General features: G+C 48.8%; 1 protein-coding gene across 9 annotated transcripts in view; it reads left to right on the top strand.

Moving 5' to 3' along the window:
- Window positions 1-21,249, top strand: part of FMNL2 (formin like 2) — a 145,423-nt gene that overhangs the window by 80,715 nt on the left and 43,459 nt on the right. For all 9 annotated transcript variants that reach the window (XM_063341006.1, XM_063341009.1, XM_063341008.1 and 6 more), the window contains exons 3-8: window positions 2,624-2,704; window positions 6,105-6,181; window positions 7,203-7,286; window positions 9,185-9,337; window positions 19,674-19,782; window positions 19,892-19,968. In XM_063341006.1, the coding sequence (XP_063197076.1) occupies window positions 2,624-2,704; window positions 6,105-6,181; window positions 7,203-7,286; window positions 9,185-9,337; window positions 19,674-19,782; window positions 19,892-19,968 (581 nt within the window). The remainder of the gene's footprint in view (window positions 1-2,623; window positions 2,705-6,104; window positions 6,182-7,202; window positions 7,287-9,184; window positions 9,338-19,673; window positions 19,783-19,891; window positions 19,969-21,249) is intronic.

Below are 21,249 nucleotides of genomic sequence, written 5' to 3'. Positions count from 1 at the left end.
GAGGAAAGAAATGTGTGCTGTGTGCCTTCGCGAGCTCTCGCCTGGGGCTGCCGCACCACAGGGCAGACTTTTTGGTTGATTTTTTCCTTCTGACCATGATGGATTACTTTTTTTAAAGCAAGCAGCAAGATAATAACAGGAACAAGTTTTGGTGTTCAGACAGTACGTTCTGGTAACTGGGCAGCAGTGTCCTCCTATTCATTATGAAATAACTTTCAGATAATGTAGTCAAAATTGCATCCTGACCTAATAAAGGGAGGTTTCAAATATCAGTTATAAAATGCGAAATTTCGGGAGGAAATTGTTATGAGATCTTTCCTCAAGGGAAGGGGCAGAATAGTTTAAAATTCTTCCAAGATACAAATAGTATCAGAACTTTCGGTAATGCTCTTAACAGGTTTGGACATAGCATACTCCTCGCAGAACAACTCGTGTTTCACAGCAGCTTTGCAGGAGAAATTTCAAGCTGGCCGTGCAACTGGTAAAAAAGCAAGCAAAAAACCAGGCAGCTCTCAGAATACAAACCGTACAGACCTTGTATTTGTTGTTAAAATCTTCAATTGAGTTCTGAACGTGGCTGGTGCTGGATTGCAGGTCGAGTGGCCCCCTGTAAGGCTGGATGTTGGGAAACGGGTGGGAATTTCTTGGCATTGGAGAAGCAGTGGGTGAGATGGGGAAGGGAAATCGGGCAGAGTGCTGGTGTAGGACAGAAAGCAGGAAAGCAGGCGTGGGTAGTGAGGTGTTTCACATGCGTAAAGGCCATGGTTGCAGGCACCTGCCTTCCTCCATGGTAAGTTCCCTAGTAAGTGGAACGGTGGCCTTGGTAGTGTCTGCCAGCTCACTTCCCACCACGCTGGAGATCCCTCAGCTCTGCTGGTCCTGGTGTGACACTGGTGCTGAAGGAAACCCTCTGAATCGCGGGGAGCCATGGGTGGCTGGGACAAGCTCAGCCACCAGTCATAGACTCAGAATGGTTTGGGTTGGAAGGGACCTTCAAGAGCACCCAGTGCCACCCCTTGCCCTGGGCAGGGACACCTCCCACCAGCCCAGGTTGCTCCAAGCCCCGGCCAACCTGGCCTTGAACCCCTCCAGGGATGGGGCAGCCACAGCTTCTCTGGGCAACCTGGGCCAGGGGCTCACCGCCCTCACAGCCAACAATTTCTGCCTCACATCTCATCTCAGTCTCCCCTCTGTCAGTGTAAAACCCTTCCCCCTCGTCCCATGGCTCCCCTCCCTGCTCCAGAGTCCCTCCCCAGCTTTCCTGGAGCCCCTTGAGGGCCTGGAAGGGGCTGGAAGGTCTCCGCGGAGCCTTCTCTTCTCCAGGCTGAACCCCCCCAGCTCTCTCAGCCTGTCCCCACAGCAGAGGGGCTCCAGCCCTCCCGGCATCTCCGGGGCCTCCTCTGGCCCCGCTCCAACAGCTCCGTGTCCTTCTGCTGTTGGTGCCCCAGAGCTGGAGGCAGCGCTGCAGGGGGGTCTCACAGAGCGGGGCAGAGGGGCAGAATCCCCCCCTGGCCCTGCTGCCCACGCTGCTGGGGATGAGCCCAGGCTGCGGGGGGTTTCTGGGCTGCCAGTGCGCGTTGCTGGTGAATGTTGAGCTTCTCCCCATGCAAGCGGTGCTGGCAGAAACGGTGTGGGGAGCCGACCCCAAGGCACGATGAACATGTTGGTGCTCAAGCATTGTGTTGATGTAGGAAGTGGGATGCTGCTGTGATTGGGCATATCGATGGAGAATAAAGAAGCCCCCCTGTGTGGTGGCTGGGTAGGACTGGTAACGAAGTCTCCATCGTTACTGCTGGAGAGCTGGCCAGCCTCACGCGTGCTTTGTAACAGAAATAAAGCCTGAGCGCTGGTCATCATTGCCTGTGGAGGTCCACCAGGACCAGTTGAACTCACCGTGGCCCGAATACTGTGTGACCGCTTTGTGCCCATGGCAGGGGGGCTTTGCCAGTGCCCATGTGGCACTCCCCCCTCGCCAGTCGGTGTCCCCACGTAAACGGGAACCTGCAGAAAGGGGTGGCTGGGAGCTGCTGGGCCACCCACAGAGACAATCCAGTTTAATATCATGAAGTAAAAATACTACTTGTTTGTTGCAAACATACTGCTCTTGCACTGATTTTTCTGGAGTCTGAACGATGAAGTGATGAGACTTCTCCCATGAATAGACTGTGCAGCGTGTTGTTAGGCTTCTTCCAAACGATAAAAAGGGTGTCTCAGCTCTTGCAGTGGTGGCTTTCAGTCAAACAGGGACACACGTCCGCTCTCCCAACGCTTCTCTTTCCTCTCAGTGCTCCTGGTTAGCAGAAACCCTGTGATTTCAGATGTGCGTGTTGGTACGTGTAACTAAAGTTCAAAATTGTCACTGAATGTGTAAGGTAAATTTTTATGCATCCCATATAAATACCAAATTTCAGAAAATAAAGTTACATGTAAATATGTTTTATTTGCATGCATATTGTAGATGCATAGATTATCTATTTATGAATGTAAGGTATGTATATATAAAACTATATTATGAATACGTACTGTTTAAATATATATGTGTACACAAGCATTTTATATACGTAGGAAGTAAATATAGAGGATGTTTTAAAATGGCTGATGTTTATTCTCGTATCCTTTGCAGGAAAGATTTCAAGTGAAGAATCCTCCGCACACATACATCCAGAAGTTGAAGGGCTATCTGGACCCGGCTGTAACCAGGAAGGTGAGGAGCGTCCTGTTTCCTCTGGCCTGTCCCTCGTTCCTCCGCGAGGATGGTCCCGGGTCCGGGTTCCTTCCTGCCTTTGTGTAAAACGCCCCGTAAAACTCTCTGGGAAGAGCCTCGGAGATGGAACAAACTGCAGAGAGAAGCAAAGATAAATTGGAAAGACGCTGCGGTTTTCGCGGCTCGGAAAGGAGAACAGATGTTGCAAAGAAAAGGACCATCTGACACATGAAACAAATTGTTTTAATAACTTTAGCTTCAATAAGTAGTCTGACAAATTATCGCTGGGCCGTACTCTAGGTCTGACTTTCCATGTGGTGAATGAAGCCTCTGTTGGCTGGCGCGGTTCTCGCCCCTGTGAAGGGGATGTTGAAGTTTTGAGTCCTTTTCTCTGGGCATTGGGGTGACACAGGTTCGGCCCAGCTGGCACAGTCCGCCGCTCGCTTGTCATCTCATCCGAGGCTTCAGGGCTGTGAGGTAAAGAGATAAGCTGGGGTGTATTTACATGGCAGAGCCTCGTCTATCCTTCTGTGTATTATTTTGTCCGAAATAGTTAGTTAATCACTCATGAAAGACTCAGGAACTTCACTTGGCAGTTCATGTGAGTGTCGTGCATCCCTGAACGTGGCTTTTGTACCGGGGTGCGTTTGTGGCTGGTTCTGATATCTCTGAACTGTTTTCACGGGCTTAGTAATAGCCTCCGGGATTTTAGAATAACAGTGAACCTCCATCCCATTTGGAGGAACATCGCTGAACCTTTGGTATTTAACCCCTTTGGATATCAGCTCATATCCTGTGCTGATAGTTATAATAGCCTTTAAAAAAACCCAACAAAACCAACCAAGAAGAGGCAGCGAGAGCATTGCTGGTCGTGCCATTGACGGGCTCTGCCTTGTCCTCAACAATCGCGCCTTTGTGTTGCCGTACAATGAGCCGAGGTTGGTGCCCTGCGGCAAAATCCGTGTCCTGACACAGGGTCGCAGGCCGGGGCGGGCTCCGGCCAAGGTGCAGCCCTGACGCTGCGAGGGACGAGCACTGGGTGCCCTCTGCCTCCAGCGCCCGCCCCAGCGCCCGCCTGCCGTGATGCCTTCTGACAGCGCCGTGCTTGTTGGAGGCTCTGACAAGGAGTAGGAAACCTTTAACTTTTCCTGTAGCTGATTATAGCGTTTTTTTTTAAAAATGAACAGGGGTCTTTGTGTTTTTCTCCTCCAGGGTTTTTCAAATTCATTTAGTGTTTGGCTTTGCTCCGCGGTTACTCCGTGGGCACACATTGAAGCCTTTCTTATCCTAATACCACTATAAGAGTCCCATGACAAAGGACAAAACCGAAGGAGCCTAAAAATAACTCCATTGAGTTCCTCTCTTTTGTTGCGTTATTCTGCATCCCCGGCAGCCTTTCCTCAGCTTGGGCTGCGAAGTGGAAAGATTTACAAATGGGCTTGGGGACGGAGGCGGGAGATTGTGGGGAGAGCTCGTTTTACTGGGATTATTGCTGTGATTGAGGTGGTGTCGGCGCTTTTGCTGACGATCCCCAGCGTGGCCGAGAGAAGGTGACTCCAAACGCTGCTGCAAAACGTGCGTTTCAGCTTGTAACGGGGTCATAATGGCTCTTCCCAGGAAAACAATTGGGTTTTCGTCTGAGCTGAATTTTGAAAGAGGAAAAGGAAAGTGCTGAAATTACATGTTTTTGTAAAGAAATTGCAGTTTGGTGTTTCTGGGAGCCCAGTAAAGCCCAGAGCTGGTTCCTGCTGGGGTTGCAGAGGGCAGCCTGGCCTCGCTGGGGATGACGGGCCCGCCTGGGAACGGGCTGCCCGCCTCTGCCATGCCCTCCCACCCCTCTCTGCCTCATCCTACATCAGTGTTTTACCTTTGTTTCTAGAGAGGTAAGGTCTTTGTCTTGCTCGCAGTTATATTGTGTGAACTCTCTTGGGAGAGAAGGCACTGTGTTTTTGTACTCTGAGCTAATTAACTGAGGTCCAGAATAACTACGTGTCTGACCTCAACTAGCTATTTCAAAGTAAAAATTTATAGTGCCTTGTGTCTACTAGGACTTCACAGGGAGACGTCTATTTCTGTCTTTCTGAGCTGGGGCTTCGTCTTACCTCGTCAGGCGGTGGTGCAAGCCAGCGTGTGATGAAACCCCGGTGAAAAAGGCAGCTGATGGTTTTCACATAGGTCAGCAAGGCAAGGCAAATCCCAGCCTTTCGTCATCTTCGCCTCAATAGATGAACCCCTGAGAATTATTAACTGCCAAGTTAGTCCCCTTGATTTTATCGTGGGTTTATTGTGTTGCACTGAGAACAAACCTTTTTCCCCCTAGTATTCATAGCTTAGCCCTACTTGCAGCAGCATCCCTTGCGTCCTAAACATGTATAAGCCCTTTTCAAACACCTCGAATCTGTGTGTGTGATAACTGGTGACCGAGCTGGTTGTTAAGTACTGCAATTCCAAGATGATTATCATCGTCCATCCGCTTCTGCTCTCATTTACCTTGTTCACAAATGAGAATCCAGCAAAACGACGGCTCTAGAATAATTTATCCAGCTGGTTTAGTGCATTTCCATGGGCAGGGAGCCCCAGGCAGGAGAAGAGGAGGGTCTTCCTCCAGCTGGGAGCGTTGGAGGCATCGCTGTCTGCCCACCGAAGGGAGTGCTGCTGCAGGGTGGTTGTGCAGAGGATGGAGAGGAGCAGCTTGACTCAAGAGGAGTTGGTTTGCATTTGGACGTCTTCTGCCGTGACCGATGCCTGCTTGAGCTGTGGAGTGAAGCGGGGCTCCTGGGGAGGTTTTGCCAGGTCGCCCCTTCTCCTCCCACAGGGAGACGACCTGAAACCTCATCCCCTTTCTGCTGCGTTGCAGCCCAGCGTTTGACTTCTTGACGTTTTACGGCCTTTTCCCAGCATCTAATTTTGCAGATACAGTTTAGCGTGCACAAATTGTTAAAGCGTGCAGATGGCAGCACACGTGTATTTCATTATTGGCACACACACGCACAGATTTGGTAATTATATAGAAATCACGGCAGGTTTTTCGGTGTGGGTGTGAAGTCGCGACAGCGAGATTGAAGCACCAGGCTGAGAGTGAAGCCCAAATGCTGTAGTTCTCAATGGAGAGTTTGATACTAAAAGAAGGCTTGTATTGTAAAGAAATGCTTGTTTATCTACAGGCGTTTAATTTTCCTAATCCTGGAAACTCAAAAAATGTGCCTGGGAACAGAAGTTATTTGTCTGAGTTTGTTTTTGTTGACTGCCGAACTATTGTTATTGCATTCCTCAGGATTTAGAAGGGTTCTCAGTTTACCTTAGTGTTTTATTTATTCATTCTACACTGTGTGAGATGTTTATATTTTTAATAGCATCACACGAGTCTAATTGTTATTTTTGCCTGCTCACTCAATTACAGAAATTCAGAAGACGAGTCCAAGAGTCTACTCAAGTGCTCCGAGAACTGGAAATTTCTTTAAGAACAAATCACATCGGGTAAGAAATTTTGATGACTTCTGGTCTAAGACTTTTTTTTTTTCTTACATCGACTGATGGGTGCCTTTGAGAAAATATCTCTTTGCATGTCAAGCAGTGATACCACTTGATTGATTGTTAAAGCCTGAAGGGCTCAGTTAAGCGATAGCCGGGCATCTCAGGAGAATAATTCAGCTTTAATCCTTTCATGATAGGGTTCATCCACGTCTCTGTGCGGGCTGCGAAGAGATTGCAGTCAAATTCTGCTCACCCTAAGTCAGTCAGAGCAGGAGTGAGCATGATTGTGTCTAGAATAGTAATAGCATTGCAGCTATAAATAGATATATAAAAAAAACCTCATGCTGTTTTATAGCTTTAACATGATGCAGTTCATGAAGCCTGGCTGTGAGTAATATCCCCAGTATTTTACTTCTACAAAACACAAAATTCCTCTCAAATAACAAAGTTAAAACATGGAACATGCCATTCCCATCCACCTTTCCACCGGTCTCGCCGCTCTGCTTCGGGTCTTGGCACCAGAACCCGGTTCAGCGCAGGTACATTAGCCAGGAAGGTTTCTCCAGTGTTTTGTTCCATGACCACACTGCGTGTCCGCCTCAATTACATCAGTTTTCTCGGGTGCTGCTCTTATTTTGAGGAAAGCGGGGCTGTGCTGGGAAAGGCACTTACCAGCTCCAGAGCTTCGTACTTAGAAGAACAAACGTCTAGTTTCGGAGCAATGCAGAGTGTGCTTAGGGGTTTTTATGCTTTTTTTTTTTTTATATAATATTTTTCCTATCGTAGTGCTGCAAAAAGGCTTGTTTCAGTACATTTGTAAAGTCCTCTGAAGGACTCTATTTTGAAGTCCTCTAAATAATAAATGGCATTGTTTAAAGGTCCTCTTTTCCTGAGTGAGAAAGCAAAGTTAGCTCAGCAGTCCTGCCTTTCCCGGAATGGCTCAGTCTCTAGTTTATCTGACCAGGATTCCAGTAACTGCCCAAAGCCTGTGAAACGCTCTGATGTCTAATGATTTTTCTAACAGATGGGTGCGGGAGTTCCTGAACGAGGAAAACAAAGGCCTGGATGTTCTGGTGGAGTACTTGTCCTTCGCGCAGTATGCAGTCACGTAAGTGAGACCTGTCTGGTGCTCTCCGGGCTTGCAGGGCAAAGCGGAATCCTGCGTCGCTGCCGAGCAGGAGGGAAGTACCATGTCGGATGCTCAGCGTTCCCTGTAGCAGAGCTTTCCTGCTGGGTACAGCACCCTACCCACTTAGAGCAGAGAGAATGGTAACCTTAGTCCAAAACTAGTGGATCATAACATGTTGTGGAGAAAAAAAAAAGCCAAAGTTTAAGGCCTTGAGAGGAAACGGCCTCAAGGTGCGCTAGGGGAGGTTTAGGATGGATATTAGGAAAAATTTTTACACTGAAAGGGTGATCAAACACTGGAACAGGCTGCCCAGGGAAGTGGTTGAGGCACCATCCCTGAAGGGATTTAAAAGCCGGGCAGACGTGGTGCTTAACGATATGGTTTAGTGATGGGTTTTGTCAGAGTTAGGTTGATGTTTGGACTCGATAATCTGAAAGGTCCCTTCCAACCCAGGCGATTCTGTGATTCTACATCTAATTTTTTAGCTTTGGCCTCTGACCGTCCTAGAGGTACAGGGCAAAAACATCCACCAAATGTGTGGAAGCGTGCAGGCATCCTTACAAAGAGTTTTGCAATGAGTACCCGACCCCAAAGAATTACACTAGTGTCCACCGTGCTCAAAGCAACATCCCCGCACGAACCACTTCTCACAAGGCTCCCGGCGAGCAAAGCCGTCGGCATCCTGCGCAGGAGATGCGCTGCGGGACAGGGAATTTCAAGGTGATTTTGCAAGTCGGGAAGCCTGTGGAACAAGCTCTTGCAGTTCCGACAGCTGGTTAGCTGGGAGTCAGATGCAGCCATTTAGGTAGGAAATCATTAAATTATTAATGATTATTAAGTCTGATGAAATTAATGACTGTTAAAACAGATTGTGAAACAAACACGCTTTCATTAGTCATTATATCACACGATTTGAAATAGTTCTTCAGCGGAGGATCTGTTTTTGTATATCCACAGACTTTCACTTCAGGATACTGTAGCAATAGGTTTTTGTATAAAATTGTAGGTTAAAGATCCTGTTGTAGTTAGGAACTCGAGCTGAGGAGAGTTGATACTTCAGTTTTAGAAAAGATGCCATCAGATGTATATATATCATTGCACAGAAAAGAGATTTTTGGTGGGGTTGCAATAAAATTAATGAAGGAAAATTATATGTTTTAGAATGTTCCTAACACTGGAAAAAACTGTGCGTAGCAAAAAGAAGTGTTTGTATAAAGACTTTCTTCCTAAAATTATACAAATGTACGCAAGTGAGCGTGCTGGGTTTTTCCCCTCTCTAACGTGGTAAGCATGAGTAATAACCTCAAACGCTGTAAAGGGAACAAGCAATTTTTGCTTGAAATAGCAGTACAATGGGCAACGAGTCAGAAATCAAAGAAAATGTGTAACGATTATGGTAATATAGGACATATGCTGGGAGATCCGTGAGGGCCAACAAGGCAGTGTAAATGCTCGCTCACGTATCGATGGAGGAAGCTGCGCTAGTACTTGCACAAAGTATTGATTTATTGAAATCAAATGGAGACGGATTTAAGCATTCCTCCCCTTTCCTTCAAGGCAGGGTTTTTCGTCAGCAGAGCAGCCAGTGTTGTGTTTGTTTTCCGTTGAAGCAGAAGGATACGTAGCTGTTCGATCCTTCTGGAACGGTCTGCCTGTGTGGTTAGTTGCTCCCTTTGTCAAGCTCCAAATCTGCCGCACTGTGCATTTGGAGCTGGCGCTGAATTGCAGCCGAGGGGAGGTGAGCCCACGTCGATCCCTTCCTTTTCTTTTTGTAAGCTTTTGGGACCCGCTCAGATCTGCAGAAGTCAAACAGAAAGGAGAACACCGTGTGCATCTCTTCTGCCTGACCCGGTGCTGGAATTTCTGTTTCCTTTCAGGTTTGACTTCGAAAGTTTGGAGAACAATGTGGAAAACTCGATGGACAAGTCCAAACCTTGGAGCCGATCTATTGAGGACCTGCACAGGGGCAGTAATTTGCCCTCCCCAGTTGGCAACAGCATTTCCCGCTCGGGCAGACACTCCACTTTACGGTAAGGCGTTGAATCGGGCCGGGGGTGACCTACAAACAGCGAGTGCCCGGGTGAGAAGAGTCAGTATGGTTTTTCCAATTAGAATATTTTTCATCTTCCCTCTTTCCACAGTATAGGCTTGACATATATAGAAAACGCGTCATTGTAGTGACAGTTTTGGGGTGGAAAGAAATGCTAAGCTAGGAACACGGGGCAGCGTTACAGCAGGGGAGGAAGAGGCAAGACTAACTCTGCCTCCGTTTCCAGCGGCAGAATGATCTAAAGATGCACAACACGTTCCCAGCAGGTACAATGTGGCTTGCACAGAGGAAGCAATTCCTCTTCTCCAAAGAGTATCTCAAGATTTCCATGGACCCAGCCAGCCTGGAGCTCTGATCTGGTGTCTCGTCCAAAAAGGGCTCTTCTAGCAGCACATTCCTTCCATGCTGCTATGAACAAGACTTTTTTTTTTCTTTAAAGCCACTTCCATCCTTCAAACTTGCTGTTAAGTCCAGCATAACCCTGGGCTTTACTATGGAGTCTCTCTTTCCAAATCCTGTTTTTTTTTTTGAGTTTGTGGAAAAGGCAGGATCACTTCCCAAGACTGAATGGCAGTCGACTCTGTTACATTCCTTCAATGCTTCACTATTATAAAGCATACTAAACTAAAACTAAACTAAACTTTAACCTCGTAGTGCTGTTTCCTAGGGCTGCAGCTCAGAGCGCTGAATAGCATTTACTCATACGCTTTTTGACTTTTTTTGGCTTTTCTGGCGTTTTGTCACATAGTGCTGTGAGCATAAAGGAGTCCAGAATAGGTGGAGCCAGTGAGGACTTGCAGCTTTTTCCTCCATCTTCCAGTTGAGGTTCAGTTCTGGTTCGTCAGTGGATGGTAATGTTGGCTCCTTAGTTCCTGTGAAGTGCGTGCCTGCCGCCTCCAGCCGAGCTGCGGCGGGTGGGACGCCTGCAGGATGTAGTTCACAGACGTCAGGAGCGGAGAGGAGACAGACACACGCTTCTGGTAAAGAGATACAGGCTGTGGAGTCCAGCAAAATCACTTGACCAGTTGATTTATTCTGTTTTTTAATGTTGCAAAGGTGTTCTTAGTGGTTTCGGTTTTCTTTGATCTTTAATTACTATGACAGAGAGGTGGCAGAGCCTTGTGGTTGCAGGAGGAGGTCTGGTTCTGCTCTGTCTTTGGGAGGCATGTTTGTGATTAGTTACACTAGAAATGCGTAACTCAGGTATACGTTACATGGCTCTTACATTTTTTCTCTTCATTTCCTTCCATCCTTTTTTCTTTCTCACATTCCCCTTTATTCCTTTCCCTTTCACATTTGAATGTCTCCTTCCTTGCATCCTTCATTCCCCTTCGTCTTCCAAACACTCTCCTCCGATTCCCTCTCTTACATCCTTCCCTCCTCTGCTCTCACCCGCCTTTCACGTACCATCAGATTGGTTTCTCTGCCTGAGCAACTTCAGTTCAAACGCTGCCAGAGCTGCTTTTCAGCCAACTGCCTCTGGAGCGGCTTCACTTTGCGCTCTGCTGATGAGGCTTCGAGCCGGAAAACCCCGTAAGTCCCAGGAGGAAGGTTGGGCGCAGCGCGGGCTGCGCAGGGCATGGGAGCGCCCGCCCAGCGCTGCTCCCCATGCCTTATAATCTGGTAATCGTACGTCTTGGGAAAGCCACCGCCTGAGCATCAGGGGGAGTTTTCAGCCTCCAAAACGTGTGGTTATCACATTATAAATTCAAAGTGTAGTTTGCTTCCGTAGAGTGGGGTTTTCTAAAGAAAAAAAAAAAAAAAAGTGGTTTACTTTGAAACAAGATACCAGTTTTCTGTATCATATTGCAAGTGGTATTATTAGATTCGTACCTAAAACCTAGAGCCCTTAGCCATTGCCCATGTTATTTCATCTTTTTTACAAATAGAGACTTCACTCAGATCCCAAACCGGCACAGAAACGTGACCTCATGCAGTGTTTTTCAGCCAAGTGCCCCCTCCTGCCTGCAGAGCCATCTACGCACCGGGGCAGCTTGGGCATGGGCTGTCCAACATTTACATGGAATTAGCGTCTTTGGGTTGTGATTCATTTAAAAAAAAAAAAAAAAAATCTGCGTTTTAAAATGTGTACTTTTTCAATACCAGTAAAAGCAAAAACTAGGTGGGAAGTTTTTAAGTATAATTAGTAAATATTGATTAACCGCAACAGAGTCTTTTCCTGAGAACGAGCTGGGTGCGCGCTGAATGAGGAGGGTGTGCGGGATGGTGTTTCTGGTCAAAACCAGGAGGTTCCTGCCCCATCACTGGGTAGACGACGTGTCTGGGACCTGCAGAGTCCAGGCCATAACTTCCGTGTGCAAGCTCCTCTTCTGTCTTTGTTATAAAAGCCATTAAAATGGAGAGGGAGGAAGAAGCGGTCCTCCCCCTTTGGATGAAAAAGGAGAAGGCTGACAATCTTAACAGGGTAATTTAAAATTCAGGAGCTGGGCTCATTCCTGCTATGCCATAGCAGTATGAAAAATGAGAACGGATTTGGCCCGGAATCCTCTTTATTAAAACAGCAAGAAGATTTGGGGAGACAATGTTCCCTGCCAGCTTTAACACCGTTTTTTTTCCTCATTTTTGGTGCCTGTTTGGCAGCATCGTGGCACCACCTCTCCCGCTTGTCCTCAACAGGGTTCAACAGCTGTAAACCTGCTGTAGCCCTCGGGACCCTGCTTGGTCCCAGCTCTACACATTTACACTCTCTGGGCTCTACACATTTAATTAATTATAGGAAAAGAAGAGGAGCTAAGGAAAAGCAATGCTAGGAGGTAGTTAGACCCTTCGAACGGTGCGGCTCCATCGTGGTGAGCGGTCCCTTGCAGCCACCAGCGGTGAGAAGTCACCCGACGGTGACGTGGGCACGGAGGCTCTCTCTGTTCGTTTGCGTGGCTGAGGCTATCCATTGCTAATTGTGACTTCAGCCGGCTTCCCAGGGCTCTTTTTAGTAGTGCTGAACCCTGCCAATTCCCCGCTCGCTGGGTTTCCTTGGCAACTGCGAGGTGGTTTTTTTTTTTCAAGAGGAGACACAGGGATTTGGGAAGCAAACACCAAAATGAGGGCAGGAGGATAAAAATGGGGATGAACCTTTCGGGGATTTTATTGCTGCTTTTTGGGGGGGGAAAGAGCATTACTTTCACATGAGAGTCATGCTCTCCTGTCAGATAAATATTAATGCAGACTTTGTAATGTCGCAGCCCATTAGAAATTCCCTTCCGAGACAAATACTTCAATTTTCATGTGGCTTGAACTGAGAAACTTCATTTCTTTCTTCAAAATCTGTGGAGCCCGTAATGAGTGAGTGATCCAGGCAAACGTATCCTAAATCCATAAATGGGCTTTGAATGCATGCAGTAATTGGACTCAAATTTGGCACCGCTGCTTGGGCTGCAGTGAATTGGGCTTCACCATTAACACTTCCACTGCACGGGGACCTGCTGACTTTGTCGTCACAATGTTTGTCAGGTCCCTGCCAATTTAACAGAGCGTATTTTTGAGCAGTCAGTTGTTGGTCTTGTGATTCTTGTGGTTTCTCTGCTTTGAAGACCACGATTTTTACAGGGCTGGGAGGTGTTGGTCAGGCAGTGGTGTCTCTGGCAGCTGAGGGTACCTCCGAGGCAGCGTGCCCCCCCTTTTTGTGTTGCCTGCTTGGTGGTGGTGTGGGGTGTCTGTCGGTAACTGTCCTGGTCAAACTGGAGGAGAATCCCCTACAGCACCCGTCTGTGCCTGCAGAGGTGAAGAAACACTCTCCTTCCCTTGCCGGAAGTTAGGTGGGATGTGCAAACCAGACTGTTCACATTTCTTTTTTTCACCTTCTTTAAGCATCAAAGATCTCCTCAGCTTTCTGGATTAATAATTTTCCCAGATTCTTTTAGATGAAGACAAACCCAGCAGGCTCAGAGTCACTTGCCCAGAGAAGCTGTGGCTGCCCCATCCCTGGAGGGGTTCAAGGCCAGGTTGGCCGGGGCTTGGAGCAACCTGGGCTGGTGGGAGGTGTCCCTGCCCAGGGCAGGGGGTGGCACAGGCTGGGCTTTAAGGTCCCTTCCAGCCCAAACCATTCCGTGATTCTATGATTTATTTTCTTTACATTTGTGGCACAAACCAGCTTTGTCATCCCTGTTTGAAGTGGCAGAGAGGAGACGTTTTTAGGCAGCACGGCTACCTACTCTGGCTTGCCCAGGGCTGATATTTTTGCCCTTTCATGAGCAGAGGAGCTGATTGCACCTCACTGGTTTTAGTGCTTGTGAGGGCCACCACTGAGCACAGGCTCATGGTCTTTCCCTCTCTGGGTCTCATCCCCTGCAACAGGGTGCAAGTTCAGGGTCCCCACGCCCAGCAAACCCAGTTTGTACCTTGCTCTAAGAGAAGATCAGAGAAATCCAAAGATTGTAGGAGGTGCCAAGACCTTCCTCTTCCAAAGTCCCTTTCTGTTGTCAGAAGGACACTCGTCATACAAACATCACCACCTCCAAACCGAGAAAAACAAAATTGCAGAAATGCTATCCGAAAACCACCAAACCCCAATGAAAACCAGGAGTCCCAGCCCACACAGAGCTGGGCGAGCAGCCAGGGGGGTGGTGAGGTCCACCCTGGGCTGTCCTCTGCTCGCATTGCTCCTACTCTGAGGGAGCCAGTCTAGGCACATGAGGGCATGATATTCTTTAGCAGAGAATAAGACAAAAATGATAGGAGAAACTGGCTATAACTTGTATTCATTATTAACCGGGTGCATTAGAAGTCTACACCACTGGGCACGTGTCCACCTTTCCAGCATGAAAGTCCTTCCATTGAAGTTGGTAGAGATGGCAGGAGTTTGTGTTGAGATTTGTGCTCACTTACCATGATGGAAAGGGCTTTTGTTTACTTTGAGTATCTCGGTTTGTTGCGTAGGTGTTTTAATTACCCATCTGTGGGTCTTCAGTGTGAGCGTGAGCTGTTTTGCACCAGGAGACGCCCTTGCGTGTTGCGTTCTCTCGCTCTCGGTTGTACAAAGTGCTGGGTGAGTCCAGGACACGCTGGACATCTTCAGCAGTTCTGGCTGGTCACCTTAACAAAGTAACGTGGACACAGAGGCAGGAGAAGTGTAGAAATTAACAGAAAATCACTTTCTTCAGGCTGGCTAGGCTGAACGGTCCTTCTCGCCTTTCTGTAGGAGGCTGGCGGGTAAAAGCACAACCTGGTCTCCAGAGACGTCATGGCAGCAACTTTACAAGCACTAAATTAACTAAATTGTTAACGAACTGAGTAAAAATGATGAATGAGCTATTCTTGAACAGAAGTGTACTTCTGTTAGATCTGGGCGGGGAACAGAACCTTAAACCGTACCGTGCATTTCAGCACAGATTTAGGCTCTCTCTTAACGGTGGCCTCCAGCAGCAAAGGCACGCGGCTGTGGAGCGGCTCCCTCCCAGGTGTGACATCCCGCCCCCACCGCCGGTGGCTGGCAGGAGGACAGCGTTACACGCTGCAGGAGCTTGCATGCCGTCAGGTTTGCTGTTTCTGCTTTTTTTTCAGAAGTAAGGTTTTATAGTTCTTTAAAGGCGGGGCAGAGGAAATAAAAGAGGAACCATCTGAATTTAATTACCAGGATAAATATACTCGTGGTGACATAATCTTTGACCTGCAGCAGACAGGAAATCAAACCCAACAATTCATCCAGATGCTCGGATCAGCCTAATGTTTAGTAACAAGAAATGAAATAAAAGCAAAAGAAGCTCATCCACCCTGGTTTGGCTCATGTCGTGTAAAGGGAGGTGTTGGAGATACCGCCAGGCTGCCCTGCCTTTAGGAAGGAAACAAATAACATCAGGGGTCGTTGCAGTTGCCACTAATGCAGAGAAAGCTTCATGAGCCTTAGTTCCAGTGTGCAGAGTCGTCGTAAAAGAGTTTCTGTACAAAAAAATCCTCATTAATTCTTGGCATTCGTGTCTGTGTGAAGAAATTTGCATCTGTTGAAGGGAAGCGATCTAAATCTAGGGCAGAATCCCATCTGCGCTAGAGATATTTTCTCTGCACTGCAGCTCTCGATTGCATATTCTGTACCCGTTCCTCAGCCTAATGCTAAACTAACACTTGTGGAAGCTCTGCGAGCCGGAGGGTGCGGGCTCTGCGTATCGCTGGTGGTATCGCTGATTAACAATTAACGATGTGCAGGATGGCGGGGAGGGCAGGAGGGCTGCCGCAGAGAGCAGAGCGTGCAGCCCGGGGCTGGGGCTGTGTGCCTGCCCTGGGGCAGCGTCCCCACGGGTGAGGGTCATCTTGGCTTTTGGGGAGAGAACAGAGCAGGTCCCTCTTCCTTTGCCAGTTTTCCTGGCTGCGGGCAGGCGGTGCCATACGGGATGTCTGCAGCCCTTGTTGGGTTTCTGTGGGTCTTCCCCATCTCTGCAGAAGAGGCGGGTATTGTTCTCACCTCAGGCCTTCCCTTTGGTGGCTGCGTTGCTCTGCAGAGCCGGGTTTGGTTGGGTGCGGGTAGTGGGAGGGGTAGAGGAGACCATCCCTCAGCCCGGGGAGGCTCCATCCAGGTGGTGGATCCCAGGAAGATGGACCCGACGTGCTCCAGGGTCCTGTGGCATTGCAGGATGTCCTTGCTCCCCGATACTGTTTCTCCTCGCTGCCCAAGGGGCTGGAAATGCCAAATTCTGCCTTTATGTTCATCTTTTATTGGTTTAAGGAGACTTGTTCCCATTTGTTACAGCTGACAAAGCTCTGTCAGATGTTTAAAGGCATTCGGAAATGTAAGGAGGTGATGCACCATGCACTGAGGAAGATTTCTTTTCTTCTATCAGTGGCATGATAAAGATCTAATTACTTATTTAAAATTTAAAGGAAAATAATTTATGCAGCCTTTAATAGTTTAAAACTGAGATACGTCATTGTAGGAAAGATCTTTGGATGACTACAAATGACTTCTAAATCTTTTTATTGCAGTGTTTTTCATATTTAGTGAAATGAATGTATGGAAACACGCTAGTGCGGTGTGGTGACACGTTCTCCAGCCAACACTGGCAGGGCTTCCACACTTCCCAGTTCAGATTCAAAGCAGGGCTCCCAGTTGAAGGTTGAACTGCGCTTTCTCTGTCTCTGGAAGGGAGATTTGGAAGACAGACGAGTCCCTGAGCGTAGGGTCTGTGTGTGGGCAGTCAGCCCGTCCGTGGGGACACATGGCTGGCTCCCTGGCTGTCCCCATTCCCCCCAGGAGCAGCCAGACAGTGTCCCGGATTGCAGGTGTGTGCGGTGCGGTGCAGCATCCCATCCAAAGGGCTGGTGGGTCCTTGGGGTCAGCCCCGCAGCGCAGGGAGCAGCCTGGTCCTGTCCCAGTCCCGCATCCCTCCTCGGGGTCTGCTCCCTGAAACCCAGCTCCCGGGCTCCCACCGCTCGCTGCTCTCCGGCAAAACTAGGTCATGTTTCCCGCAAACCTGAAATCCGTCTGGAGTGCCCTGAGCTGATTTATGCATTCATATATATGGGGGGGAAAAAAAAAAAGAAAATGCAGTTTGACTGAATTCTGCTTTGAATTTTGGGGTTTCTTTCATCTCGGCGCTCCTGGAAAATGAAAGCCAAGGGAAGTAATTGCCGAAGCCTGAGAGTCGCCGGCTCTCCGTGGGCAGGGAGCTTTGGCACCACGCTCCGGAGATCGCCGCCTGTTCCGCTCTCGGCCCGCGCCGGAGGGGTCCCGCAGGCGGCCACGGCGGGGGTGACACTGAGCTGGGATCCCTGGGATCGCTGCCCGGCGCTCGGTACATCCCCATTCCATTCGTACATCTAAAGTGAGAAAATGTGCAAGTACGTCCTCTGTGCCAGAGAGTGAGCTAGTGAGTCAGAACAAAGCAAGTCTGTTATTACTTGTTCATGTATTTATTATTAATTTTTACTACTATTATTATTACTAATAGTAATAATAATAATAATGATGTTAATGGCTGATTTTAAAAGCTACTCCTCTTTTATAAACAAAATGAGTAGCATGGATTAGACAAGTAACTGCACAGTAGCATCAGCAATAAATAGGGCAACCCCCCAAATGTGCTCTAAATTTGCAGAGGAGAGAAGGAGGAAAACGGTGCAGTGTGAGAACACCAAAGCCGTATCCGAGCCCTCTCTGGCACTGCCCAGGAGCAGACACTTGGAGCGGGAGATGCTTGGAGGACTTGCTTAGCACGAGCAAGGCAGATACCCGGTGATGTTTCTCCTGGTACGTGCTCCTGCTTCCGGCACTCTGTAGATTCAAGCATCCTGACCTAAGGACCGCATCTTGCATTTAACAGTTCTAGATGGATTTTTTCCTCTGTGAGTGCTTTTGGAGCCCATGCCGGGCTCTGGGCTCCGCAGCAGTCCCGCTCTCCAGAGCACTGCGTGGAGGAGTGCCTCCAAAATTACCAGGTTTGCTTTGATCCTGTCACCTGATAATTACATGTGATGCCACATAGTTCCCGTGTTACGAGAAATAATGACAGATCGTTCCCCATTGACTGCCTCCATGCCACTCATACTTTCTTGGAGTGTTGGAATAGTTCTTGGATGGAAACGCCCGGGTCTGTGTGTTCCCTGGAAGCTCTCACCTTCTCCCCTGCCTTGGCGTGTGCTTTGAGTCATCGCTGGGTACCAGTACGGATTCGTTTAACTCCTGGTTAGGGACTGGGGCGAGAGCTAAGGATGCTGTAATCCCGAAGCTTTCCCCACTGCAGTTGGTTTCCCGAATCAGAGAGAAGAAAAGCCTTCCCGTGTGTGTTCTCCAGGCTGCAAAGCTGGCAGTGGCAAGCGTGAGCCAGCTGCAGTTGCCTGAATCAGCCGCCTTTTTCCTGGAGGTTGTATTTACTCCAGCAGTCAAGCTTCATCTATGAATTTCTCTTTCCTCCCCCAGAGGAGTTGCTCTTTACATAGGAAATGTCAGAATTTGCACATCACTGCACGTGCATCACGTTATTTCTCTTTCTGTCTTCCTGTCTGCAGATTTTTATACTTTCTTCCTCCATTTTCAGGCCCAAGTGTGATAGTTGGAAACGCAAAAGCATTACTGTGCCTGCCTAGAGGTTTCGTTAGCCAGCGAGCCTGTGCCCTCTGGTCTCTGCTCTCACCTGCAGAGTGGAAATCAGGAGCAAATCCCTGGATGCTGCAGCCTGGACCTTCTCTCCCAGCGGTTTTTACTCTGTGAATTGGGGGAGCGTAATAAATAATGTGTTTTTCCAACCCCAAATACCACCCTTTGCCATCCCTGTCGGCATTGCCGGCACTGCAGCCGGCTGGGGCTGCTGGGGGCAGCCTGCACAGCTTTGCGGAGCCCCCCGGTGTCCCTGGCACAGCCGGGGGACCCCGCAGCCCCCCCCCAAGTTTGGATGGGGCTTGGTCCTGCTGGTCCCGGGGCAGCGCCACGGCCACCCTCGCCCCATTGCAGCAGTTCGCGCCTCACTGCCAAAGGAGTTTCTGGACCATAATGGTAGTCTGCGCGTTGCTTGTTCAGCTTCACACGCGTGAGCACATACGTGTATTTCACACGGCAGCCCGTCTCCTTGTCTCCGGTTTCCTGCGCTCAGCTCCCGAAGCCTGTTTGTTCTTAAGGAAAATAAGCAGTATCTCAGGAAGAGCTGAAACGTGGTTTTCATTTACTGTGCAGCAGAAATGACAGATTTAAAGATTTCCCTTTGTGTTTATTCTGTGTACTTACTTAATTGAATTCAAGGTTGATTTACCAGTTAGGGGTTACAATTAAAATAATTAATGCCTCTGTTCTGAGGAAGGTTCCTAAGGGCTGTATTTTCCTCAAACAGTTTGGAGGGCTTTCAGAAAGCTCAGCTGCGGAATAGAAGAGAGGCCCCATTCTTAAACGAAATGCAGTGGGAATTAATACATTTGCTGATGCCTACGAATGTTCAGATCCATTAAAAGTCCGTGCCTTTGCTCGTGCAGGGTAAAGTGCATGGAAAAAAATCCGGAATGCCTCTGGTTTGTGGGCGGATCGTTCTCTCCCCGTTGCGTGCCACGAGAGATGGAGGTGCCTGGCTTCGGATGGGTCCTGCCGTGGCTGGTGGCATCGGCTGTGCCGGGTGGCAGGGCTGTGACCAGCAGGCGTGGTCGGACCTGGCCCTGGCTGGGCAGTGGTGGCCACCAGGCAGCCGTGGACCGTGCGTCTGCGGCTTCCTACGCCGCCAGTGTCACAGCCCGTCACCTCTCCCCACCTCACTCCCACGTGTGTTCTCTGATGGGCACCTGCTCTGCAGAACTGACAGATTTTCACCCAGAGGAAGGATATTTCCATCCCTTTTTTCTTACCACCTAAAAGGAGTCTGGTGATTGATGAGCACTGTTTTTCTTTGCAGGTATAACACCTTGCCAAGCCGAAGAACGCTAAAAAATTCCAGATTAGTGAGTAAAAAAGATGACGTTCATGTCTGCATCATGTGTTTACGGGCCATAATGAATTACCAGGTATTTCCCTTTTTACTCTTTTGGACCACGCAGCTATTTTGTTGTTGGATTTTAAAAATAATCATTTCAGTCTCAAAACTGAAACAATATTTTCCCCTTCTCTTTTCAGTACGGATTCAATATGGTCATGTCGCATCCACATGCCGTTAACGAAATTGCACTAAGTTTGAACAACAAGAACCCCAGGTAGGCCGCACTTGCTTTTAGAGACTTTAAGAAGTAGGTAAGTAAAGAGTACGTGGAGAGGCATTTTCAGGGGTATGTTTATGCACAAACCAGTAGGAAAATTCAAACTTCATTCTGAATCAGATTAAATCTGTATTATGGTGCAAATTGATGAGCCATTGCCGTCTAATTCTCACTCTACTGACTTCAGCTGAAAGTTCTCTGCGGGAGCACTGCGGCTCCAGTGCGGCGCGCAAAGACCTTGCTGATAACGAGCAGCTTAGCGCGGGATTTTCCTCAAGAGTAGGAAAATCTTCTTAACTAGATGTCTTCTGAGGAGTCCTTAGGTTTGCATTTCTTTGAGAGGGGGTTTCGTTCTCGCACTGTGTCGGGTTGCTGGTCAGCCCCAGCAATAACGTCGTCGTGGCGCGGGGAGCTGCTGGCTGCCGGGCTGTGTCCCCGCTGCGCCCCGCGCACACTCCTCACCCTGGCAGCCGCGTCCAGCAAAGCCTGGAGCTGCAGAGCTCTTGCACGTCTATCGAAACCAAATCTGACATAGCAAGGTTTGCAGGGAAAGGTAAAACTAGGGGATGAAACAAAACTAAATAGCACTATGTGTGTATGTAGATATAAATATATATATATAGCCTTTGCTTAGGCTGTCCGCTTGCCTTACAGTGCACTGCTTGCAACCTTGTCCTGATGGCACTCGGTACTTCATTCCTTTCTTTTATTTAGCCCTTAGTCAGCAAACCTGGGCACAACATACATGGGAAGTTTATTTTTTTTTGGTGTCCTGTGCCGGAAAATCAGGTGATCAATGTGAAAGAAGTGTATTATTTAGATTTCTGTTTATTAAAAAGGAAAAGCTTTCAAGTGTGGCTAAAATAATCTGAAGACAAAACTTAGTGCTGTTCAAAACCTAATTGTTTTTTTCTTTAGCCCCATCGTGATCGTGGAAGAAGCCAGAGGCTGGGGTGCTTAGGGTTGTCCGAGACGTGCAGAAAGGGAAGCAGCGGCTCTGAGCGATGCTGCAGAGCTGCTCCCGTCCCCAGAGCACCACACTGCCGAGCTAAGGGCCGCAGGAGCGGGTGGAGGATGGACGCAGGGACTCGGTCTCCTCTGGTTGTCCCCAGACGGATGCCACCGACCCAGCCGTAGCTGTCCTCTCCCCGTCGCCAGCCCAGGCGTGTTGGCAGCTCCGGCCAGCATCGGGGACCTGGGCATCCCCCTGGGCTCTGTGCGCAGAGATGCCCTCCCCTCTCCCGCAGTCACGGGTCACTGCCCGCCCTCGGAGCGGGT

This window comes from Chroicocephalus ridibundus, chromosome 7 (assembly GCF_963924245.1).
Source record: "Chroicocephalus ridibundus chromosome 7, bChrRid1.1, whole genome shotgun sequence".
In the NCBI taxonomy this organism is placed as follows: Eukaryota; Metazoa; Chordata; class Aves; order Charadriiformes; family Laridae; genus Chroicocephalus; species Chroicocephalus ridibundus.
Note: the sequence above shows the minus strand (reverse complement) of the source record. Positions and strands in the feature narration are given on the sequence as shown.